This window comes from Cryptomeria japonica, chromosome 2 (assembly GCF_030272615.1).
Source record: "Cryptomeria japonica chromosome 2, Sugi_1.0, whole genome shotgun sequence".
In the NCBI taxonomy this organism is placed as follows: Eukaryota; Viridiplantae; Streptophyta; class Pinopsida; order Cupressales; family Cupressaceae; genus Cryptomeria; species Cryptomeria japonica.
The window spans coordinates 611045812-611066713 of NC_081406.1; the positions used below are offsets into that span (position 1 = coordinate 611045812).

The following is a 20902-nucleotide window of genomic DNA, read 5'->3' on the forward strand; positions in this document are numbered from 1 at the left end:
TCCTATTTGGTGTACCTGCTTGCATGAATTGTTACCTACAAGGGATTGATATGCAAAGGTGAAGTCGGGAATGGACAAGGACGATTGAGGAGTAATGAGTGCTATCCACAGCTGAATATGTATCGAATTGAAGATTATAAGAGAGTGAATGATGTATCACTATGTACATAACGCGAATGTTGCAAGGCGGAATCCACAAGAGGTTGTCCAAGGAGGCAACGAACCTGATAGAGAAATATGGATCGTTGTACATACAGTTTCCCACTTTCACATACCTAAGGATTCACTGATTTCAATCCGAACCTTACAGGCTTCCTAGGTATTTCTTGTGCTTTGCACACACTCCCCGTCGCCGACAGGGTCCCCCCTTTCCTTTTTGGTTTTCATCTCGCCCTTGGTGTGGGATTTTTATTTTTATTCGCCATGGAGGTGCAGCAAGTAGTAGTATTGAAGAAATGATCCTGCAGGAGATTGAGCTCGCCCAGTTCCTTAAGTCCTGAGGAATTCGTATCAAATGTTAGGCGTGATCCTGTCCGTGATAAGAGGGTTGAATCATGAACCGTTCAACGGGATGAGGGTCTGTTAGTTTAAGTTGCAGGGCCAAGGGGTGAATGTCAGAGAGTCTCGTAATTTTAATGATTCAAAATTCTCACAAGGGAGACTAATTTTTGCATGAGTTTGAAAATCGGCCAAGAAGGCAAAAATGTCAATTATCCATGGGTTTTGCAAAAAGACCCTTTCAGGCTCAATTTTTCTTTAACTTTAAACATTTTCAATGTCTCTTCTATCCCGAAAATGAGAATCATGTGAAAAAGGCGTCAAACCTTTGTAATGTGCAAAGAGCCTCTTCCAGACCAAAAACCGGAGGGAGAAAAATGGAAGAGCGTTGTTCTCTTAAAGTTTGCAAAAACCCCTTATAGCCCAAAAATGGAAAATGAAGGTAAAATCGCTAACTTTAAAAACTTTTCGAAGTGGCCTCTCAACCCAAAAATAGAAGTAAGGCGTTATTTTTATAAGTTTTTCAAAAGGAGATTTTAGCCCGAAAATGGAGAATGGAAGGTAAAGCGTTTAAACTAAAAAGCTTGCAAAAAACCCTTCTAGGCCGAAAATCGCAAAAAGAGGGAGAATGTTTAACTTTTTAACTTTTCAAAATGCCTCCCTTGGCCGAAAATGCGAAGTGAGAAAAGAGTAAAACATAAAAACTTTCAAAACCCCCTTCTAGGCCGAATTTCGAAAATAACAAGAGAGGCGTTTATTTTTATAACTTTTAAAAAGGGCCTTTTTGCCCGAAAATGAAAGTTAGTGAAGGAAAGAAGCTGAAATTTATAAACTTTGCGAAATGGCCTTTCAACCTAAAAAACACCAAAATCGTGAAAGGTCTACTCATCTAGCCGAAAATGTTAAAGTTCGCATTTTATTCTTTCAACCTGAAAGTCCCCAAAATTCGCGAAAAATGCCTTCCCAGCCTGAAATAAGGCCTCGCGTGATGTTTTAGAAGGGGGCATTTTCAACTTCGCATTTTCAAGAGCCTCTTCCAGCTTGAAATCGCATGAAGAAAACGTTTTCAACTTCAAAATTTGCAAAGACCCTTTGAAAACACAAAATCGTGTGAGAGATGAAATGGAAAAGCGTTAAACTTTCGCTACTCGCACAAAGCCCTTGCAGTCCAAAGTTGTGTCAAAGGGAAGAAAGGAAAGGCGTTTAAACCTACAAAGACTTTGCAAAATCACCCAAGTCTCCAAAGTTTCAAGAAATCGCACAAAGAGGGGGGCATTTTTGCTACGCAATTTGCAAAAGTTTGTTTTTGGCCAAAGATGATTCTACGTTGGGCAATCCACTAAGTAAGATTCGATTCTCTCCTTTAAGTCATTAATTTGTGCAAAATTGGTCATGATGTTTAAACAGGAGATAGAGAGTGGATGAGAGAATGAAGTTTTGTAGGTTATGATTTTAGAAAACATTAAACATAGCATGCAGCAACAACTAGCTAGGGAAATTAACCGTTGAAATAGAATTTTAGACTTAGAGAAATTTTGAAAATTTAAATCTGAACTTAGGTAAAACTCTTTTCCAAGTGCATTTTAGATCGACAATCATCAAAGCATTCCAACTCTGAGTCGCAAGCTAGAACATTTGCTCTTACTGCCGTAATCAATCGGAAGTAGCATTTTTGATACCCACTCCAAGCAGCGAAATTTAAACGAAACCAACTTAATTTTTTGCTTCAAAAAGCATTTAGTTTCCAAATGATCATGCTCTATTTAGTGAAACGTCATGCTTTTTTCAAAATTCGATTTTCTCGTTAATCATTGGTTTTAAGCGGTAACGTCGTCCTCTGTTTTGGCTAACCCGTTTTGTTGCTTTATCTCGTCTCGTAATCCATGTCCGGTTGTGCAGGATAGATGCCTAGATCGGCGGTTGAATCCTCAAAGACACCTGGTGCAACCGGAACGTCTTGGGTTTCCAAGTCTAACATTCCCCGCAAGGGCGAGAAAATGAAGTACCAATACCAAAGGGGAGGTTTTAGGGAGTTGAAAGTCCAGAGTGTATGGGAGAACATAGGTGAAACAAATTTGGGCCACATAGACATCCAAGATTTCAGGAACAGGGTGCACTCTCCAAACGCCTATGGCAGGCCCAGACGGATGATGGAGAGGTATTGCTCAGGCAGCTGGTTTCCCTTCGACTGTGCAGAATTATGAATTAGTGGTTGAGGCTGCTAGACATTATCAGCCAGAAACCATATTAGTAATGCTAGAGGGGATGGTCCTAGCTGATTTCACACCTGAAGCCATTGGGGAGGCATTTGATATCCCATTTCCAGATAATCCTATTGCGACAACTATTGATGAAGCGCAGGTCGCTTATGACATGAATCCTGCTAAATGCAAAACGTTGATAAATGAAGAATGGTACAAAGAAAGAAGACCCCCAAGCATTAGAATCAGTAAAAAGACCCCCAAAAGTGATTTTCATAACGAGTATGGTGATATGGTCACCTTACTCAGTCGAGTCATGGGACTTCCTCAATCTAATCTTTTTGAGGAATGGATGTTCTACTTTACTGAGCAGTTTTTTCGCTAGGAAGTCTAAGTTCGATTGGGCTCAGATCATCAACGACAATATCCATACTCAGCTGATTGAGCTTGAAGAAAAGAAGTACTTTACCATGACTTCCTACTTGGTCTACATGTTTGCCCGACACTAGCCACTGACAGGGTTAATCAAGAAAGGTGAGATCGGGAATGGGCTGAATTAGGTGAAGGTGTACGAATGCTACCCTCAGCTGCATTATTATGACATTGCTCAAAGGAAAAGAATAACATCGCCTACACATTTGGTCAGTATGAGCGTGTCAATGATGCCTTTACAATGCGCCTGGTCAGATTAATTAAGGAGGATTGAATATAAGGCTCTCAAAACAGGCTATCATTTTGATCTGGAAATATGGTGCGTGGTTTATCTAGTTTCCTAGGTTCACTTACATCAGAATAGCAAGCTTTGAGGGAACACCATTCCGGCTTCCACACTATCCATCAGACAAAATAGTCCTCATGGAAGTTTCAAGATAGGCACACCCAGCAGGCAGTCTACTCAGAGATAAGAAGCAATCCGGGTTCACCTTCCCCATGATTTTGGGTACCCTTGATGCGCATTTCAAAAATTCGATGCAAGTTGAGGAGTTGTTTGCTGAATTGGCGTCCTATGGCCTACAGGAACATTTCCCTAGGAAGTGCTTCGATCATGATAAATTGGCAAAGAGAGCCTATGGCAGGCACTATAGGGCCAAGGCGTCAATAGAGGATTATTGGAGCAACTGTTTCGATGACTTTGAGGTCCGATGACGTGAAATTCTAGCCTGAGTGTTCAGCAAATGCGGCTTTATGAGTACTGCCAGGTCCTAGATCAAGTAGCGGATTATGGTAATTGCTTGCAAGTCCAAGAATTTGAGGCAGTTAAGAACCTCTTGCCAAGCATTTATTGGACTCAAGACCCAATCACAGATTTTGAGGCAGTTATGGAAGCTCCAAGGAGGTATACCGATTACTGGCTATCCCAACAAATTGAGAGACTGACCCATGAAGGGACCCAATTTACATCCAATCTAATGGGTAGTCTCGATTCCCAGTCTTCGGAGGATGAAGGAACCTCAAGCGCGCCAAAGGAAGAGGTTGAGAAACCTGAAAAGAAGAGGAAGAAAGCAAGAGCCAATAGAGGGACTCGAACATCAAAAAGAACAAGGAGAGAAAAGATCCCCATCAGGGGGCCGAAGGTTAGTTCATCATCTAGGGACCCCAGTTCGGAGGATGATGTGGTTGAACTTAACTACATACCCGCTCCGCCTTCATAGAGTGATATTGATGCATTCGAGGCAAATAATCCTCAGACACAAAGTAAGCAAGAAGCAAAGGTAAGGGTCATTGGCTCCGATGAACCTGGAAATCAGGCTGAAGAGGGAGAGATTGCACCTGATCAAAATACTAGTAAGCATGAGCTCACACAGGGAAGTAGGCATGAATTGCAATTAAATAGCGGCGGCAAGGATGACACCACTGTTGAGGGAGAACAAAAGGGGGATGAGACTCAGGAACCCGACAAAACTGAAGAGCAACCATCACAAGAGGATACCCGACAGTTGTTCAGCGAGGTAGGAGAGAACTCAACCATGAGTAAGGGAATGGATACTGCATCCGTTCCTTCTTTGACCGATCAATTGCACGTAGGCAGTGAGCCAGCTAAAGCCTCCAAAGAACAGAGTGGGAATCTGGCAATTACATCTTGACAGACCATCCCTCAGGACTGGCTAATTGCTCGTGTGCATCGAAGGGCAGCCGTCAAGCCACCTATTAACCTGGAGGATATCTTCTCTCGCCTAGGAGAAATAAAATCCAAAGGTAAGAAAAAGCCCAGGACCTACTCCAAGATCACTAAGGATGAGCAAAGGAACTGCACAATTCATATTGCCAACCCACCCACAGATAAGCCAACAGATCAAATTGCTTTAGCTAATTACAGTGTTGCGACCATCCCAATAGGGCGAGCCACCAAAGAGCAGGAGAGGGAAGAGTTCAGAGATTCCATGAAGAATATGCTCAGACAGCTCGACGAAATGACTGCTGAGAGAGATATGTACCGAGCTCATGCTGAGCAAGCTGAAGGGTACATAGATCACCTGCTGAGGCCACTGCAGCATGCCGCTGAATCCCATGTCCCCCCATTGGCATTAACACAAAGGACCATAGCTGAATTTGACAAAGTGCGTGATATCGTCAAGGCTGTTAGGGAATGGATTCAAGGCATTAAGCAAAAGAGAGAGCAAATCTTCAAAGATGTGCGAGAAATGGCTCTCCATAGGGAATCCACTCTTATCAAAATGTGTAAGCTGAGGAAAGAATGTTATAACACTCATGAGGCGATTGCCAAGGCATTACCCCTCATAAGGGCTCTATTTTGGACCTGCACTCAAATCCCCACACTTGATATTATCCTAGATCCCTATGACGTCAATACCTTCAAAGAGTGGTATTGGATTCTCAGCATGAAGAACGACATGAAGGATAATATCAACAAAATGCAAGATAAGTGCGATGACGCTTTGTCGAATGTGAAGGATTGTGGTAAGAAGATCCTCATATCAATGGTCCCTGGTTGGAAAAGTAGTATGATAGATAATGAGGTACAACCACAGTGGGAGGATAAGCTGAAAACCAAGGTCATCTACTCCATGGAGAACCTGGAATTTGCTAGTGGGCTGCAGGCAGATATATTGTGTTTTGAGAATCATAAATCATACTGGAGAGAAGAGATGGAGAATGTAGATAGCCTCCTAGAGGGTATTCAGTATAAAATGTTTAATCCTCCTATGCCATCAGCAACCGAACTATTCGAGTTGTGCCTAAGATTCCAAGACTACGTTCGGGTAGAACGTGTAGTGGATCGTGATATCTGGGGAGAATACTTGCACGACGAGGTCGAATTTGTGAAAAAAGAGTCTACCTCGGGGAAGGGAAAAGTGCTTTCCTAAAAGTTTATGTTTCTTTTAAATCTAAAGTGCACTTTTCAGACATAAAGTTCTTTCCTAACTACCAAAGCTATTGTAAATTTTGAGCTCCGTGCATGTGGACTTTTTGGAGTAGCTTTATTTGGTAGTTATTGATTACCTTTTTGGTAGTTATTGATTCCCCTTTTGGTGGTTGTTGATATTTTGCGTCCCATTTATGGGTATGGGCAGTTTTAATTAGAGGATGAATCTGGCCCACTTGTCTAAGTTTAATCTTGGCCATTCATCCATTTTGAGAGCTCTATATAAAGGAGTTAGTTTCTCCTTTATTTCAGGTAGAAAGTTAAAGATTGTTGCAAAAACTTTGGCAAAATGTATATAGATTTTAATGGATGTTAAAGTTATGTCTTTTTTTACTATGAGTGCATGGTCCTCTTCTCCATCTATTTTATATTTCTGCAACTGTATTTACTTTTTAGACAGTTTGTTTATGCATGTATTTGATGGAAATCTTGGTTCATACCATTAGGAAATAGTTGATTATTATTCCCTCTGCATGGTTAGCCTGAGCCCAATTTTGTGCTAAGTTCGGTTGTTAGATTTGAATGAGTGGGTGTAAGAGTCCAGCATTTGTATTTACAGCTTGAAAATTCAAAATTCCTAGATGATTGCACTGGTTTTTACCTAGTTGTGCTAACTAGCTGGCAAAGTAATTTCTGGTTATTCTAAGATTTCCGTCTATGTGTTCAAATATGTTGTCTTAGTTAAGTTAGCTAGTTGTTCTTATTTACTCTTTATCCTTATTCCCCCCTTTTTCCCTTTTTTATTAAAAAGAAACCCGCAAGTCAAGCTAAAGTAGCATCAATTAAAAGCAAATCAAATGAAATAGGACTGTAAGATTTTAGAGAACTTGTGCGAAACCAATTCCGTCTAACTGTAAGTCCCCCTTGTGTTTCCAGCGAAACACATCAACCGTTGAGTAATCCTACAGTCAAGACCTGACAACCGAAACCTTGAGGTCATTCCCCATTGATCAATTTAACACAGCATTAGGGATTTCCTTATCTCAAGAGAGGATAGGATACTTAGCATACTATTATGCGTTGGCCGGATGAGGTCGTAGTTCCGCGATTTTAGCCATGTCAACAGTATCCTACTGACAGATTGATCCTGTTGGAAGTGGTGAGATAGCTTCTGGAATATGATTCTATCCAGAAGGAAAAGCACAGAACGGGCATGTCATTTCCTATTTCAGTGGGGAAGACATTGGAGGTTTGCCAATCCGCCACAACAGCAAGCACAACAGTTGAGGAGCTTGCATTCTATCAATTTGCAACATACAAGAGAAGAGAAAGATTTGATCTAGATAAGAAAGTTGGAAGGATCAAGGAAGATAAGTTCATCCACAAGGTAGACATAGAAGATTATTGGGCCAACTTGATGGATGAGCAAGCAGTAAAGAGAAGAATGTGGTCCAAAATGTCCGTGGATTTTACGAGGAAGTGTGGACTTTTCCTCATTCCTGATTAGGTATTAGATGATAAGGATCATACACATCCACAATATGAGAATGAAATGAAGAAGGTGAATCTATTGCCTAATTGGTCAAAACTAGAAGAGACAGATTTGAATGTGTTGATGAGAGAGGTCTTGAGTTTCTCCCAAGGATGAGTAGACCATCAGATGAACAAGTTAGTTGACATGGGTGTTACCTTCACTTATGAAAGGATGAAACCAGAGGAATCCGCTTTCGAGGATGATCAGAGGACTATTAGTGATATCAAGATTCATTCGGATGAGGAGATTCAAGCTCCCAAGCGAAGGAAGAACACACCAAGAGAAGTCAAGGCTAGGGGAAAGAAGATTGAGGAGGTCAAGAAGAAGCAAAAGATTATCATTCCTTTGCCTATCATCCCTTCACAACCCCTCAGTGTCTCATCAATCAAGGAAATTGAAGTGTCAGAACAAAATATAGAGTTTGAGCAATGTTCCAACATAGTGATATTACCAGAAAATGTTCAGGATTTACATGCTACAGCTACATCTGCTCCACCTAATGAAGATGATGATCAGACGGGATCCCCTACTGTCCTTTTGGAGGTTAGTTTGGGGAAGAATGTATATGATTTGAGCAGGGATAATCCTGATGATGATGATGTTATCTCGGCATTAAGAGAGCTTGACCGAGAGATGTGTCTCGATGACGGTATGGAGATGGCAGCTATTCCTGCTTGGCTGATGAAGAGTATGGAGAAAAGTAAGAAGATGGTAGAGGCACAACCTATTGATGATATTGATGACTACCTAGCTAGAAGCAACAAGGAGAAAGGACCTAGGAAAGTTGAGATTTTGTCACACATAGCTAGAGATGAGACAGGAATGCGGATTGCGTAGGTGGTTGTTCCTATTGGAGATGTGACGACGGACATTGCTACTCCCATGGATTTCCAAATTACTTCAGTTGCCCTTTGTCGTACTACAAAAGAGCAGGGTTTTCAGGAGGTTGGTGATACCCTCAAGGCAATCAGTGCGAGATTGGAGCGGGAGATAGAGAAACTAGAGAAGTACGAAGCCAAATCCTGAAGCCAATTTTTTAGGAAGCCTTGTTAGAGTTTAGTCAAGAACTACATTGCCAAATCCTAAGTTATCAGCACACCCATTCCCATACTCATGATATACAAAGTTAATTCAAACAATTGTGTAAGTCCCCAAGTGAAAACACAATTCACATCAACCATTGAGTTACCCACTCGTCAAGACCTGATTGTAGAAACCTTGGAATCATTTTAGTTGATCTCATCCTTAGCATCTAAGGTGATTTTGTTCAAGAGAGGGTAAAGTACTTTGGTATTTTATTCTGATGCTTGCATGTGCATAAAACACACATCAACAAATAGGAAGCTTATTCCAATTTCAAAGTTTGAAAAGGAGCCCTTCTCACTTGATACTTTTGAAGACTATTTTGTGAAAACATACCATAGTCTCTGCCAAGTGTTCGAAGAAGATGCTAGAGATAGAATGCTTGTTGGCATGATGTGTGTGGCAGTTAATATCTAGGACGTAATGAAGAATACAGAGTTTGATTTTTCTCAGCACTTGGAAGATCAGATACATCAAAGTTTTGTTTGGAGAAGTTTGATTTTAGGTGGTATTCACTCATTTTCCACATGATTTTGTGGAGTGGAAAGAAGCTTTGGGATGCTGCCTTGCTATAGAAGACTCAAGATGATCAAGGGAGAGACTTGCCAGTCCAATGTTGGGCCTACATCTGGGATGTACATTGTGATAAATCTGTTTTTCTAACTTTTAAGCAGCACTTTGTTTAGAAAGTGTTGAGTTATTTTGCATTGCCTAAAGTGAGAATCCCAAAGGAGGTCATGGACTTTATCAGACCTGCAGAGAGGAGGAAGGACCTTGGGATTTCACATAATTGGGGAGACTAGTTTCTCCATTAAAAAACCACAGCATTCAAGATATATGGATCACTAGTGCAACCTCATGTGTTGCCAAAATGTGTCCCTTTGAGAATTGCTTATTTGGAAGTCATATGGCGTTTGAGTGAAATGGATCTTTTGGCCTTCGGGAAAGCACACAAGTCTTCCCTTTTCCCAACACAATGTAGATTTGCAAATTTTTTTTTTGGAATAAGGATGCATTGGATCAGTTGTACTTTGCATTAAAGCCATATAAGATGAGACATGAAGAACAAAGGAACTATGATCCATAAGGTTTTGTTAAGTCCCTAGGACTTGGTAGTAATCATGAGGACCTAGCTGATGAGGACATCACTAGGAATTGCACCACAATTGAGGGAGAACTTGGAGAAGAAGGCATCCAAGAAGGATTTTTCGTCAAAGGTAGTAGCTGGCTTGGTAGGTCATAGATTATCAAAGATAAGCCAGAAGATAGATGATGCATACAAGGGCTATTGTGACCTTGTAAATGCAAAGTTGAAATATGAACAAGATATGCAGTGGATGAGCAGGACTCAACTCTTGGTGGATATGATGATGAGGTCCAAGCATGATAGAGAAAAGCCACCAGAGTTGAAACAAACTTTGGACAATGTTAGAGTCCTTGAAGGAGTGGTGGCATCTTCAATGAAATTTTAAGTTCAATTAGAGAAAAAATTGAAGATAATTGAGCAAATAAAATGCATAGTTTTGCCAAGTATCAAGGATGATAAGGGGGGTCCAAAGTTATTGGACCAATGGAAGTCAGAGGTAAGTTCATTGTTGTCAAGGGCAGTGTCATTAGTGTATGCAGACAATAAACTCTGTTGTGAAATTGAATCAGCTGCTGGATGAACTTTTTTCTTTTGAGATAAGTTGTGAGAATTATCAGAAGGATTCAAGAGCAGTCCTTGATTCAAAATACCATACCTACTTGGATAAGCTGAAGCTAATGCTGGAATATTCTTGGTCGGATGATGCAAGTTTTTCCAAATGGGATGAGAAGTATGGGTCAAACTAATTTTGAATTCAAAATCAGCATTCTGTTTTGAGTGGTATCCAACATTCTCCTCCATTGACAAGAATTTATTGTAAACTTGTAACTGAATTTTGAAGATTCCCTCTCTCTGACTTCCCTTTCTATTTTAATATCCTATTTCTAACAGTCATCCTATTTCTTAGGATGATGGATATTAATTGTTATTCAATGTATGAGTTATGCATGTACAATGGGCTTGAAGCTTGTTTGCTCCCTTATTTCTATAAAAGGGAAATCAAAGCCATTGTATTTTTTCTTCGACATTGTTTTGAAATTTTGATCTCTAGGAGGTTTTGGAGTAATGTTGTATTAGGAGCTAGTAAAAGAGACAAACATATCATTTTGCTACTGTAATGAATTTTTCATATCTGATAATGAAAATAGAGTTCAAGGCCGTTTGGTGCAATTGTCTCCTCTTGTGGTGCTTGATCTCTTATGAAATATTTGAGTAAGGCTTAAATATTTCATCTCTATAATGCATTGAGTGTTTTGATTTTTGTTCTATTTCAAGGAAATAGTTAAAATACTTGGGTTAAAACACAAAGGGATTAAGTGTTGTATTGGATCTTCAAGTAGAATTGTATTTCAAATGGTATTGGGTGGTTTGGTGTAATGCACTAAATCAGTTAGCCAAAAGATTGAAAGTTTCTTGTGTGAAGGTGGCAAGTGATTGTGTTCTGACTTGACTCTATGACCCTATAAGGCATTGGTCTGAGTTCTCTCAGGGATTAGAGTTTTGAAGCATTTTATTTTAAAAATCCAAAAACATTTTATTTCCTTTCAATTTGTAGATGTAGGGTTTGATGCTCTAGTTTCTGATGTTAATCAAATCCAATGCAATCTAGCCTTGAAGAATATATATAAAATCTGGATTTACACATGAGAGCATATCTGCTTGAATGCAATATTTGTGCCTAAAGTTGAGACTAAGTGATATTGTAATAGGAATACTTTCCTTGTTTAGCAGAGCCAAAAGTGCAAAAGGTTTAAGCCTTAAGGTTTAAGTAGAGTTTTGCCTTGTTCGTTGGCCACTGGCCTAGAAGTCCTTTATCATAAGAAAAATCTAGTCTTTAAAGGGTTCTAGGAAACTCAGCTAGAATAACACCAACAAAACTTTTGGGGTTTTTTAAGATATTACTTATGTAAAATCTCCGGCAAATTGTACATTAGAAACACTAAGGTTCTGAATTTTGGGATTCAAAAATATTGGCAAAAATATTTGCACAACTTCAAGGGGAAGGTGGTCCATACCAAGACTTTTACAACTAACCTAGAAATATCATAATACTTATAAACAATCTAATGAAGGGAAGAAAATTTCTCGAATTAGATCAGGGCACTATACATACAAGAAGAAAAAATGCACTACAGATCTTGTAATTCAAATTCAAAAAGAAGATGGTCTGGGCACAATCAAAGCGAGGCCCTTTTATGACTAGAAGAGGAAAATGAATTTTCAGTCCCTCAAAGAATTTGGGAGGTACCTCAATCATGTGGAGTCTTAAGAGGATATTGTGCTAGTCATAAGAACGAGCTTTGTGTTAAAGAAAGGAAGAAAGGACTCGAGAGTTTTGAGATATCAAATTCTTGTGATTCTCACAAGTAAAAAATGTGTCTCCAATGAGTAGGTGGTCAGTTGGACAATAAGTTTTGGACTCGTGTAAGTGGAAATGAGGCACACCCAAGAATTTGATAGGAAGGGATCGCATTGAGTAATTGAGGGATTAAAAGTGAGATGAATTTGGGGTCAATCTCATTTGAAAATTTAATTTCAATTGGTGTGCTTGATGAAATATTGTGGAGCAAGTATGCATTCAGAAAATAGATAAGCCACCAGTAATAGGTTGCTAGGGTTGAAAACTTATCATTGAATATCTCTGGTGTCCCAAGGCTTAATTGTACAGAAGGGAAATACAAGAAGCTTTGGGGTAGTCCAAGAAAAGACTCAGATTAAGGGCAGTGGGGAAGATGGATCCAACATCATAATCATCCTGAATAGAAAACGAACAGAATTATGTGGCTGTGTGTTAGAGTATTTTTGTGTGTGTCTGCCTGTGTGCTCAACTATTAGTATCCATGTCTTTGTTTTTTATTGTGTCTGCGCATCTCTCTATTTTTGTGGGCATTAATGCATTTCTCTGGATATCTAATTTAAATCACAAACACATTTCAAATTTTGTAGTTTCTAAATTTCAAATTAGACTATATGTATTATGTGGCTGTGTGTTAGAGTATTTTTGTGTGTGTCTGCCTGTGTGCTCAACTATTAGTATCCATGTCTTTGTTTTTTATTGTGTCTGCGCATCTCTCTATTTTTGTGGGCATTAATGCATTTCTCTGGATATCTAATTTAAATCACAAACACATTTCAAATTTTGTAGTTTCTAAATTTCAAATTAGACTATATGTATATGTCAATCCCATTAGAGCTTCATTATTAGCATTTTTTATGTTCTCCTGATCTGATTTCTATGGCAGGGAACTAAGTATTGTTATTTGTGTAGAATTTTTTATTCAGTTTATATAAAACTACATAGGTTAAAACTGGTTTTCGTAAATGCCCCCAGTTGGCATGTTATGTATAACAAATATTGATCTGCATGCTTTATTGTAATTTATTGTAAGCATCCATGAGTAAAAGATGCTTTAGCGCTTTCTAAGGAGTTGACATGCTATCACTTTATTTCTACTTAATAAGGAATGCAAATCATTAACGGCAGAAGTTTCTAATTATAGGTTTCAGTGCTACCTTTGTAGGGAATATTTATTTAAACGTTTGGTTTTACAGGCCATGGTGGTAGTGATGGGCTGCATGGATATGTACCATCACTGGATCAGGTTGTTGAAGGCACGGTATGCATAAACAAGCTCCCATATTTTTCACAAAAAGATGAAGATATTATTATAATCGTGCATTAATATGTTACATCTTATCCTATAGAAAATGTTCCTACAAAAAGTAAGATCAGAGAACCCTGGAGTGCCATGCTTTTTGTTTGGCCACTCAACAGGTGGGGCGATTATCTTGAAGGTATATTCTTTTCTTCTTGATTTAATGGTTCCAAATACTTAAGATCCTGCTTGGAGAATACCTTGAGTTACATGATTATAGTAAATAAGTTGAATTTAGTAATTCTACACTCCAGTCGTGAAGTTATTAAACACAATAGTTTTCTACCTTTTGTCATTTATTAAATGTTTCTAGTATCGACTCCCTTTGACTTTCATATAATACATGTTTGAAGGCAGCATTAGATCCTAATGTCAAGAAAATGGTACGAGGAATTATCACAACTTCTCCAGCACTGCGTGTGTGGACCTCACATCCAATTTTTGTGGTAAGACACTGGTTTTTGAACTGGATTTCCTTTAAAGAGCATGCACCCTATATTACACTATACAAAGATGATGTAAGAAGTATGTAACTCATAGCCGAGTACTTTGATGTTAGGGGCATCTATCAATATAGGCTGGGGGGTTAACATGTTAATCTTGGCACTTATACATAAATCCACTTCTATTAAAAAATATTAAGAAGTCACTAACATTGAAAAAAAGGTTCAAACCAGCTATAAGACACGGAGCAATTTTTAATAAGATTTTAGTATTTATTTTTTCTTATATTCAGATAAAAATGAATTTGATAAATGTATGCTTGAATTATGGCAGGTAATTGCACCATTTTTTTCTCTTGTTTTACCAAGGTATCAGTTCAATGGAGCAAATAAGAGGGGAACAGCTGTATCTCATGATCCTGAAGCACTTATTGCCAAGTACTCTGATCCACTAGTATACACTGGACCAATTAGAGTGCGAACAGGCTGTGAAGTACTACGTATCTGCTCATTCTTGCAACAGAACATGAAAAGAGTAACTGTTCCCTTTTTAGTCCTCCATGGAACTGCTGACACCGTGACAGATCCTACTGCATCTCAAGATTTATATGATCAAGCAGCTTCAAGACATAAAGCAATAAAGCTTTACGAAGGACTTTTTCATGATTTATTGTTTGAACCTGAGCGAGATGAGATTGTCAGTGACATCCTTGATTGGATGGATAATAAACTGGAGTCCTAATATGGTCCACGTTGGTCTCTTTGCCCCTCTCCATTGCAAGAAAATATAAACAAATTTCTTGTTTTAAAAAATTTAGTCTTTCTATGACCTCGTCATGGGAAAATAACATTTTATTAGTGGTATTTATGTAATGAAGAACTGAAAGCCAGTTGATCACCATCAGCTGATGTTCTCACCTTTAGATTGACAACTTCAATAAGAATTGAAGTCATGTCATTTCTTCCTTGACTAGAAAAGTTCTGTGGTTTTATGCTCTTGATAGTTTTGATCAGTTTGTGATTTTGTGCTCTTTGATAGGTTGAGTATATTGTAAAATATGCAAGAATAAACTCATGATAAACCAAAATTAAGTTGCTAAAATACATTAGGTTGTTTGAAATTTGCCAAAGCAAGGTTCTAAATTTCTAGCAATAATTATTGATTAATTCCGTAAAGCATATTAGATTATTTAATGTTCTAATTATTCAATAAATGTTCTTATCTATAATATATGGCATTTTGAAGACAATAAGAATTTTAAATTTTATTTTTTTTGTCTTAATTATGTTTCAGATTGCAAATATCCCACTGTGTGAATCTCCTTGTACATCTACCAGTCACATTACTTTGGTTGTATCCGATAAAAGTCGGGCTTTTAATTTTTTCTTTCTTTTCCAAAGCATCATTCTGTGTATGGGCAATGGAAATATGTTAAGATAACATTAAGTATTTATAGCCACTGATGTTGCAGAATGCCATTTTGAATTTATCTACACCACGTTGTTTTTTGCACTTATGGATTGTACCTCTTGATGATCTACATGTCGTAGCCAACACATATAATGCTGATGCGAGGATCCAACTTTGTAAGCACGGTTCTATGAAACTTCCATGTTTAATCCTTTGATTTTATTTTTGTAAGCTATTTGTTAAATTTCTTACAAGTAGTTCTGAAACTTGGGGATTCCTAATGTTCTCATGCAAGTATATGCTCACAAGATTTTGAGCTACAATTAATTGCTTTAGCCACAGTAATTGTTGCAGGATCCAAATGCCCGATTGGCTCTACTGTTGGTAGGGCTTTGTCCTGCACTCCACAGGTTGTGATCCCTTGACCCCATTGTTCCTGGCACAATGTAGGAGAAGTTATAGTTTGGGTAAATGCATGTGAAGCTATAGTTTGGGTAAATGCATGTGAAGCATTGAATGTGAAGCCCTTGCTCTTGATCTTCCATCTCAATGCTTCACCTCTCCTTGCCAAGTACAAAGCAATAGTTCCCATTGCATCAAGTTTTTTAGTTAGTAAAAACTGATGTTAAATGATTGCACATACTACTTAAAGAAGACATGATATGAATCTTGTTAGTATATTCCAGCAGTAATTTATTGCATCAACTTAGAAGGATTCACGAAAATATTGAGAATCTAACATGTGGGTATGTGATTGTCGCTTGTCACATAATTCACGAGGATGAAGATTTTAACATTGTCCAGTTAAAGCAATAGTCCCCATTGCATCAAGTTTTGGAGTTGGTAAAAACTAATGTCAAATGATTGTACATACTACTTAAACAAGACATAATTTGAATCTAGCTAGTGTTTTCTAGCATTAATTTATTGCATCAACTTAAAAAGATTCATGAGAATATTGAGAAACTTGAACATGTGAGCATGTGATTGTGCTTGCCACATAATTCACAAGGATGAAGATTTCAACACTGTCAAGTTCCATGGCCTTTAGTGTCAAACTAACTGCAAATGGTAGGATAAGACTAAGATCATACCCTCTGTGTCTGTGGGCAGGTTGTTTTGCTGTGAATGGATTGCAGTTGAGAGCATTCTTTCACATTTTGTAGTTTATCCCAGACCATCATTCGTTGGTCCCGTTTCTATTTCAAAAAGATTTGTGATGCCTTGCCACTTCTTTTTCCAATCTGCAATGATTTCATCGTATTTTCTTCAGTTTGATATTGATTCTTTTGGTGCTAAAGGAATTATGATGAATGGTTGGAATGCTGAAAATAAGGGCAGCTTAAGTAGTTGTATTTTGCTGCCACTGGACTTGCTTCAAGATTTTCACACTCCACATATTTTAACTCATCCGATAAAATGGCTAGCTATTTGGTTGAATTTCATTGCGACTTGCCCCTAATTGCTAAAGCTTCTCTATAACTTTTCTGTCATATTTTGCTCGATACAATACTTTGAGGATGTGGTTACCAAGTGGGCTGTATTACATTCATATATGGATGTCAAAACTTCAATAAATGAAAACTAAAAGCAGTGTTTGTGAGTATAAAATAACTAAAATTAAATTAAATATTTAAATTAAGTGTAGGTCATTTAAACTCAATTTTCATTATAAATTAAATAAAATTAATACTAATTAAAATTTAAGAATTAAAAATTAAATAAAATAAATTAAAATTAAATTAAGTTAAATTAAATTAAATTAAATTTATATTCAATTAATCAACTTCAATTATATTATGGATTTGATTAATAAAGCAACGTTGGCCAAGAGCTATCAATAGCACTTTCACAACACTAAAATAGTATCAAAACATCAAAAACAAAGATATTGAAGAGAGTTTAAAGCAGAACAAGAGGGCCCAACCCCAAAAGAGAGCAAAAACAAAAACCAACAACCTAACACCAATGAAATAACTAAAATTAAATTATGGTGAGTGCCAATGAAATTAAATTAAATAACTAAAATTAAATTAAATAATTTAAATTAAGTTTCGGTAATTTAAATTTAATTTTTACAATAAATTAGATAAAATTAAAGAATTGTTTAAAAAAAATTTAAAATTAAATAAAATAACTTAAATTAAATAACTCAAGTCAAATTAAATAACTTAAAGGAATTAAATTAAATAACAATAAAATTAAAGTTAATTAAAATTTAAGAATTGTTTAAGAATTAAACTAAATAAGTTAAATCAAATTAAATAACTTAAATTAATTAAACTAGACAAAATTATAATAAATTAAAATTTAAGAAAAAAAATTAAATTAAATATTTTAGATTAAATTAAATTAAATTAAATAACTTAAACGAATTAAATTAAATAACTAACTTTTCATTTTATTTTTCAATTTCCTTACCATACATTAGTAGTTTACAACTTATTTACTATTTAAACTACTTTGTGTAAGAGTCTTGATGTGATATATATATACTATTGTTTCTCACCCCACATGGTTGATGCGAGAGAAATGCAAACATATGCATGAAATAGAATGGTTGTTGCACTGAAATGCAACACCAAGATGAAGAGAATTCGCTGCAATCTATGCATACTTGATATAGGTCACCATTATTGAAGCATATGAGCACAAAACTCCAATATTTTTAAAATAAGTTTAATGAGCTTGTATTTATAATAAGTATTCTCCATGCATTTGAGGTAGATCCAACAAAGGTTGATGGAAGATAGATGCAGCAAAGATTTCGAGGGTTTCAACAATTTGGCTATGGTGGAATTTTCAGAAAGTGGATATCGTCAGGATTTCAACTATAATAGACCCAAGGGAGTACGAGGAGGAGGCCTTGGGGAAAACTCCAATTATACCTATCGGGCCAAAAGCAGTGAACTGGAGATGGATATTGTCCTGCCGGAAGAAATTGAAGACGACATTGCTCTGTGGAGTGAGATGGCAGTTATTGGGAGATTCATCAGGGCTAGGATCTCTAGACTGCAAACCAGGGCCTGGGTCAAAGAAAATTGGACTCAAGATGTTGTTCTGAAGTTCATCATGAAAAGTTTCTTTATTGTGGTTTTCAGAGAGGAAACAGTTAGAAATAGGATATTGAACCAACAAAACTGGCTTTTCAATTCGGCCCACCTGTATCTTCAACCATGGTAGTCTAATTTTGATCTTGTTTCGCTAGCAGTGTACAAGGAACCCATTTGGATTAGGCTGTATAATCTTCCAATGGAGTATTGTGGGGAATCTAGTCTGGAATGCATAGGAAGATCGTTGGGTATGTTGTTGGAAGTGGACGAGGATATTATTGAGAATGACTCCTATCTGTATGCTAGGATCAAGATAGTGGCAATAAAAAAGGTTCCTTCCGCCATTTACCTCAAGGCTGGTGAAAGGCGATGGAAGCAATAGGTCGAGGTTGAACTTCCCTTTCCATGCAGGGAGAAAGGTGAGTCTAAGGATCACGGTGCAGGGTTCTATCCTGGGATTAGTAAACCGGCCAAAAAGTGGGTTCAAATTGTTGGAGAACGTAAGGTGGTTGCGACAACCGTTTCTCCAAAGAAGGTGATTCTCCAGAAATCAGAGGTGCCTAGGGCATCTAAGAGCGATGGCAATTCAGGAGAATGTCCGGGGACAGGCAAAAATGCAGAGGAGGGGGATTATAACCCACTATTGTTGGAGAGTCTTATACAAAAGAAAGGTTGTTCTAACACAGAAATTGAATATGATAGGGTATATGATGATGATTCCTTTCAGGAGGATGTTTTGGACAATCTAGATCAGAGATGTATTAGCCAATCCACTAATATTTTTCTAAGTAAGGCCAAGGGGAGTCGGGGGAGAAGATCAAACAAGCAGTGGAGAGAAGATAAAGCCAAGGAGAAAGGTATCATAAATTTTTTTGAGTTTATGAAAAAAGCCAAGGGAGTCAGGGCCTCCCTTGGTGAGAGATGAAGATCACCACTTGGAATGTTAGGGGCCTTTCGACCCCTGACAAGAAACGCTTGGTTAAACGAGTGTTGTGGAGAGAAGATAGTGATATTGTTTTATTCTAGGAAACTAAATTATGTATGGACAAAGCTCTCAGTTTTCTTCATTCTTGCAATTCATGGGAAGGATTTTTTCAAGAAGCTAGAGGCACTGCTGGGGGATTGGGAATCCTCTGGAACCCGCAGAAGATAAAGGTGTCGGAGTTGGATAAATCTAAACATTGGACTTTTGGAGTGGTTCATAGTTTGATAGATAATGTGGTTTTTCCCTTAGTCAATGTCTATGGCCCGACAAAGACTAAGGAGAAAGCGAAGGTGTGGAAGGACATTTCTAACAAGATTGACTCCACTTACAAAGATAGAGTCATTGTAGCAGGGGACTTTAATGCATTGCTTGATCTAGAAGAGAAGAAAGGGGGTTTTCTAATGTCCAACAAGGTGATGGAATATTTCAGGGAATTCGTGGTCACAAATCACCTTTTTGATGTCATTCCAAAGAACGGTAAATACACTTGGACCAATAGGAGAGCCAATTTTGCAAGAATATTGGAAAGATTGGATAGATTTCATGTAGGGCCCTACTGGATGGATTCTGCTTTCAACTTGGACTCATGTATTTTCCCATTATCATTATCAAATCATTTCCCGGTCCAATTAAGATCCTAGGAAGCCAATAAGAATTACAAAGGGAGTTTTAGATTCTAAAGTATGTGGTGGAGATAAGGATTTTCTGCCAAATGTGGAATCATGGTTGATAGAAAGTGATATTTTTTCAGGCACCCCAAGCTTTTGCTTTGTTAAAAGGCTCAAGATGGTTAAGAAGAAAATTAGAGAGTGGAACAAGGTTTCGTTCAAGAATATTTTTGCAGAAAAGATAAGAGTGGAATCTGAGTTAGATAATCTTAACAAAATTTGTTAGGTCCCAGAGACAACTAAGAGGGGGGGGGGGGGGGGGGGGTGAATCAGTTGTCCAATAATTTCAACCAAAACTTAATGCTTAAGACTGGTAAACCAAACTTTATGCCGATAGACAGTTTTATCAGTTAATTGCAGTGCCGGTGAAGATTAATGCATGAAACATAAAGACAATAACATCCACAACACATAGCACAAATATTTGTACGTGGAAACCCTGTAAGGGGAAAAACCACGGTGGGAAGCCTTACCCACAATCAAATGATACTACTGCAGATAGTATGTGTGTACAATATGGAGTCTGCACATGCAGAAAGGCCAGCTACCTAGAGTTCACTGCTCAATCACAAAATGAGAGTCACGCTGACTACAATTGGATGGTTAAATCCAATGATAATGTACTGCATAAAATAGCATCTTCATATGTTGGATTCAGTACCGGTTAAGTTCTGCCTTCACAAAAACCTTCCTTCAACCTTCAAATGATGTCTGTGTGTATAGCTCTGCTTATTTTTGCATATACCCTATTACAATTCTTTTCCAATCGCATATCAATCTCACAAATGAGATCTTACATTTATACCATAACCTAAGACCAATTGAATAGGTCGGCTCACTAAAAGATATTACAATAAAATCAATTACAAATAAATCAATATCTAATGCATGATCTCGGCTCAATGCATTTACAATAATAATAAATCATCTCCATAATGTGTCGTGCTGATCTATAATA

General features: G+C 37.6%; 1 protein-coding gene across 1 annotated transcript in view; it reads left to right on the top strand.

Moving 5' to 3' along the window:
• Window positions 1-14840, top strand: part of LOC131041726 (uncharacterized) — a 115424-nt gene extending 100584 nt beyond the window's left edge. The window contains exons 4-7 of the mRNA XM_057974914.2: window positions 13281-13345; window positions 13434-13523; window positions 13738-13830; window positions 14162-14840. Coding sequence (XP_057830897.1) covers window positions 13281-13345; window positions 13434-13523; window positions 13738-13830; window positions 14162-14569 — 656 coding nt within the window. The 3' untranslated portion in view covers window positions 14570-14840. The remainder of the gene's footprint in view (window positions 1-13280; window positions 13346-13433; window positions 13524-13737; window positions 13831-14161) is intronic.
• The last annotated feature ends 6062 nt before the right edge of the window (window positions 14841-20902 follow it).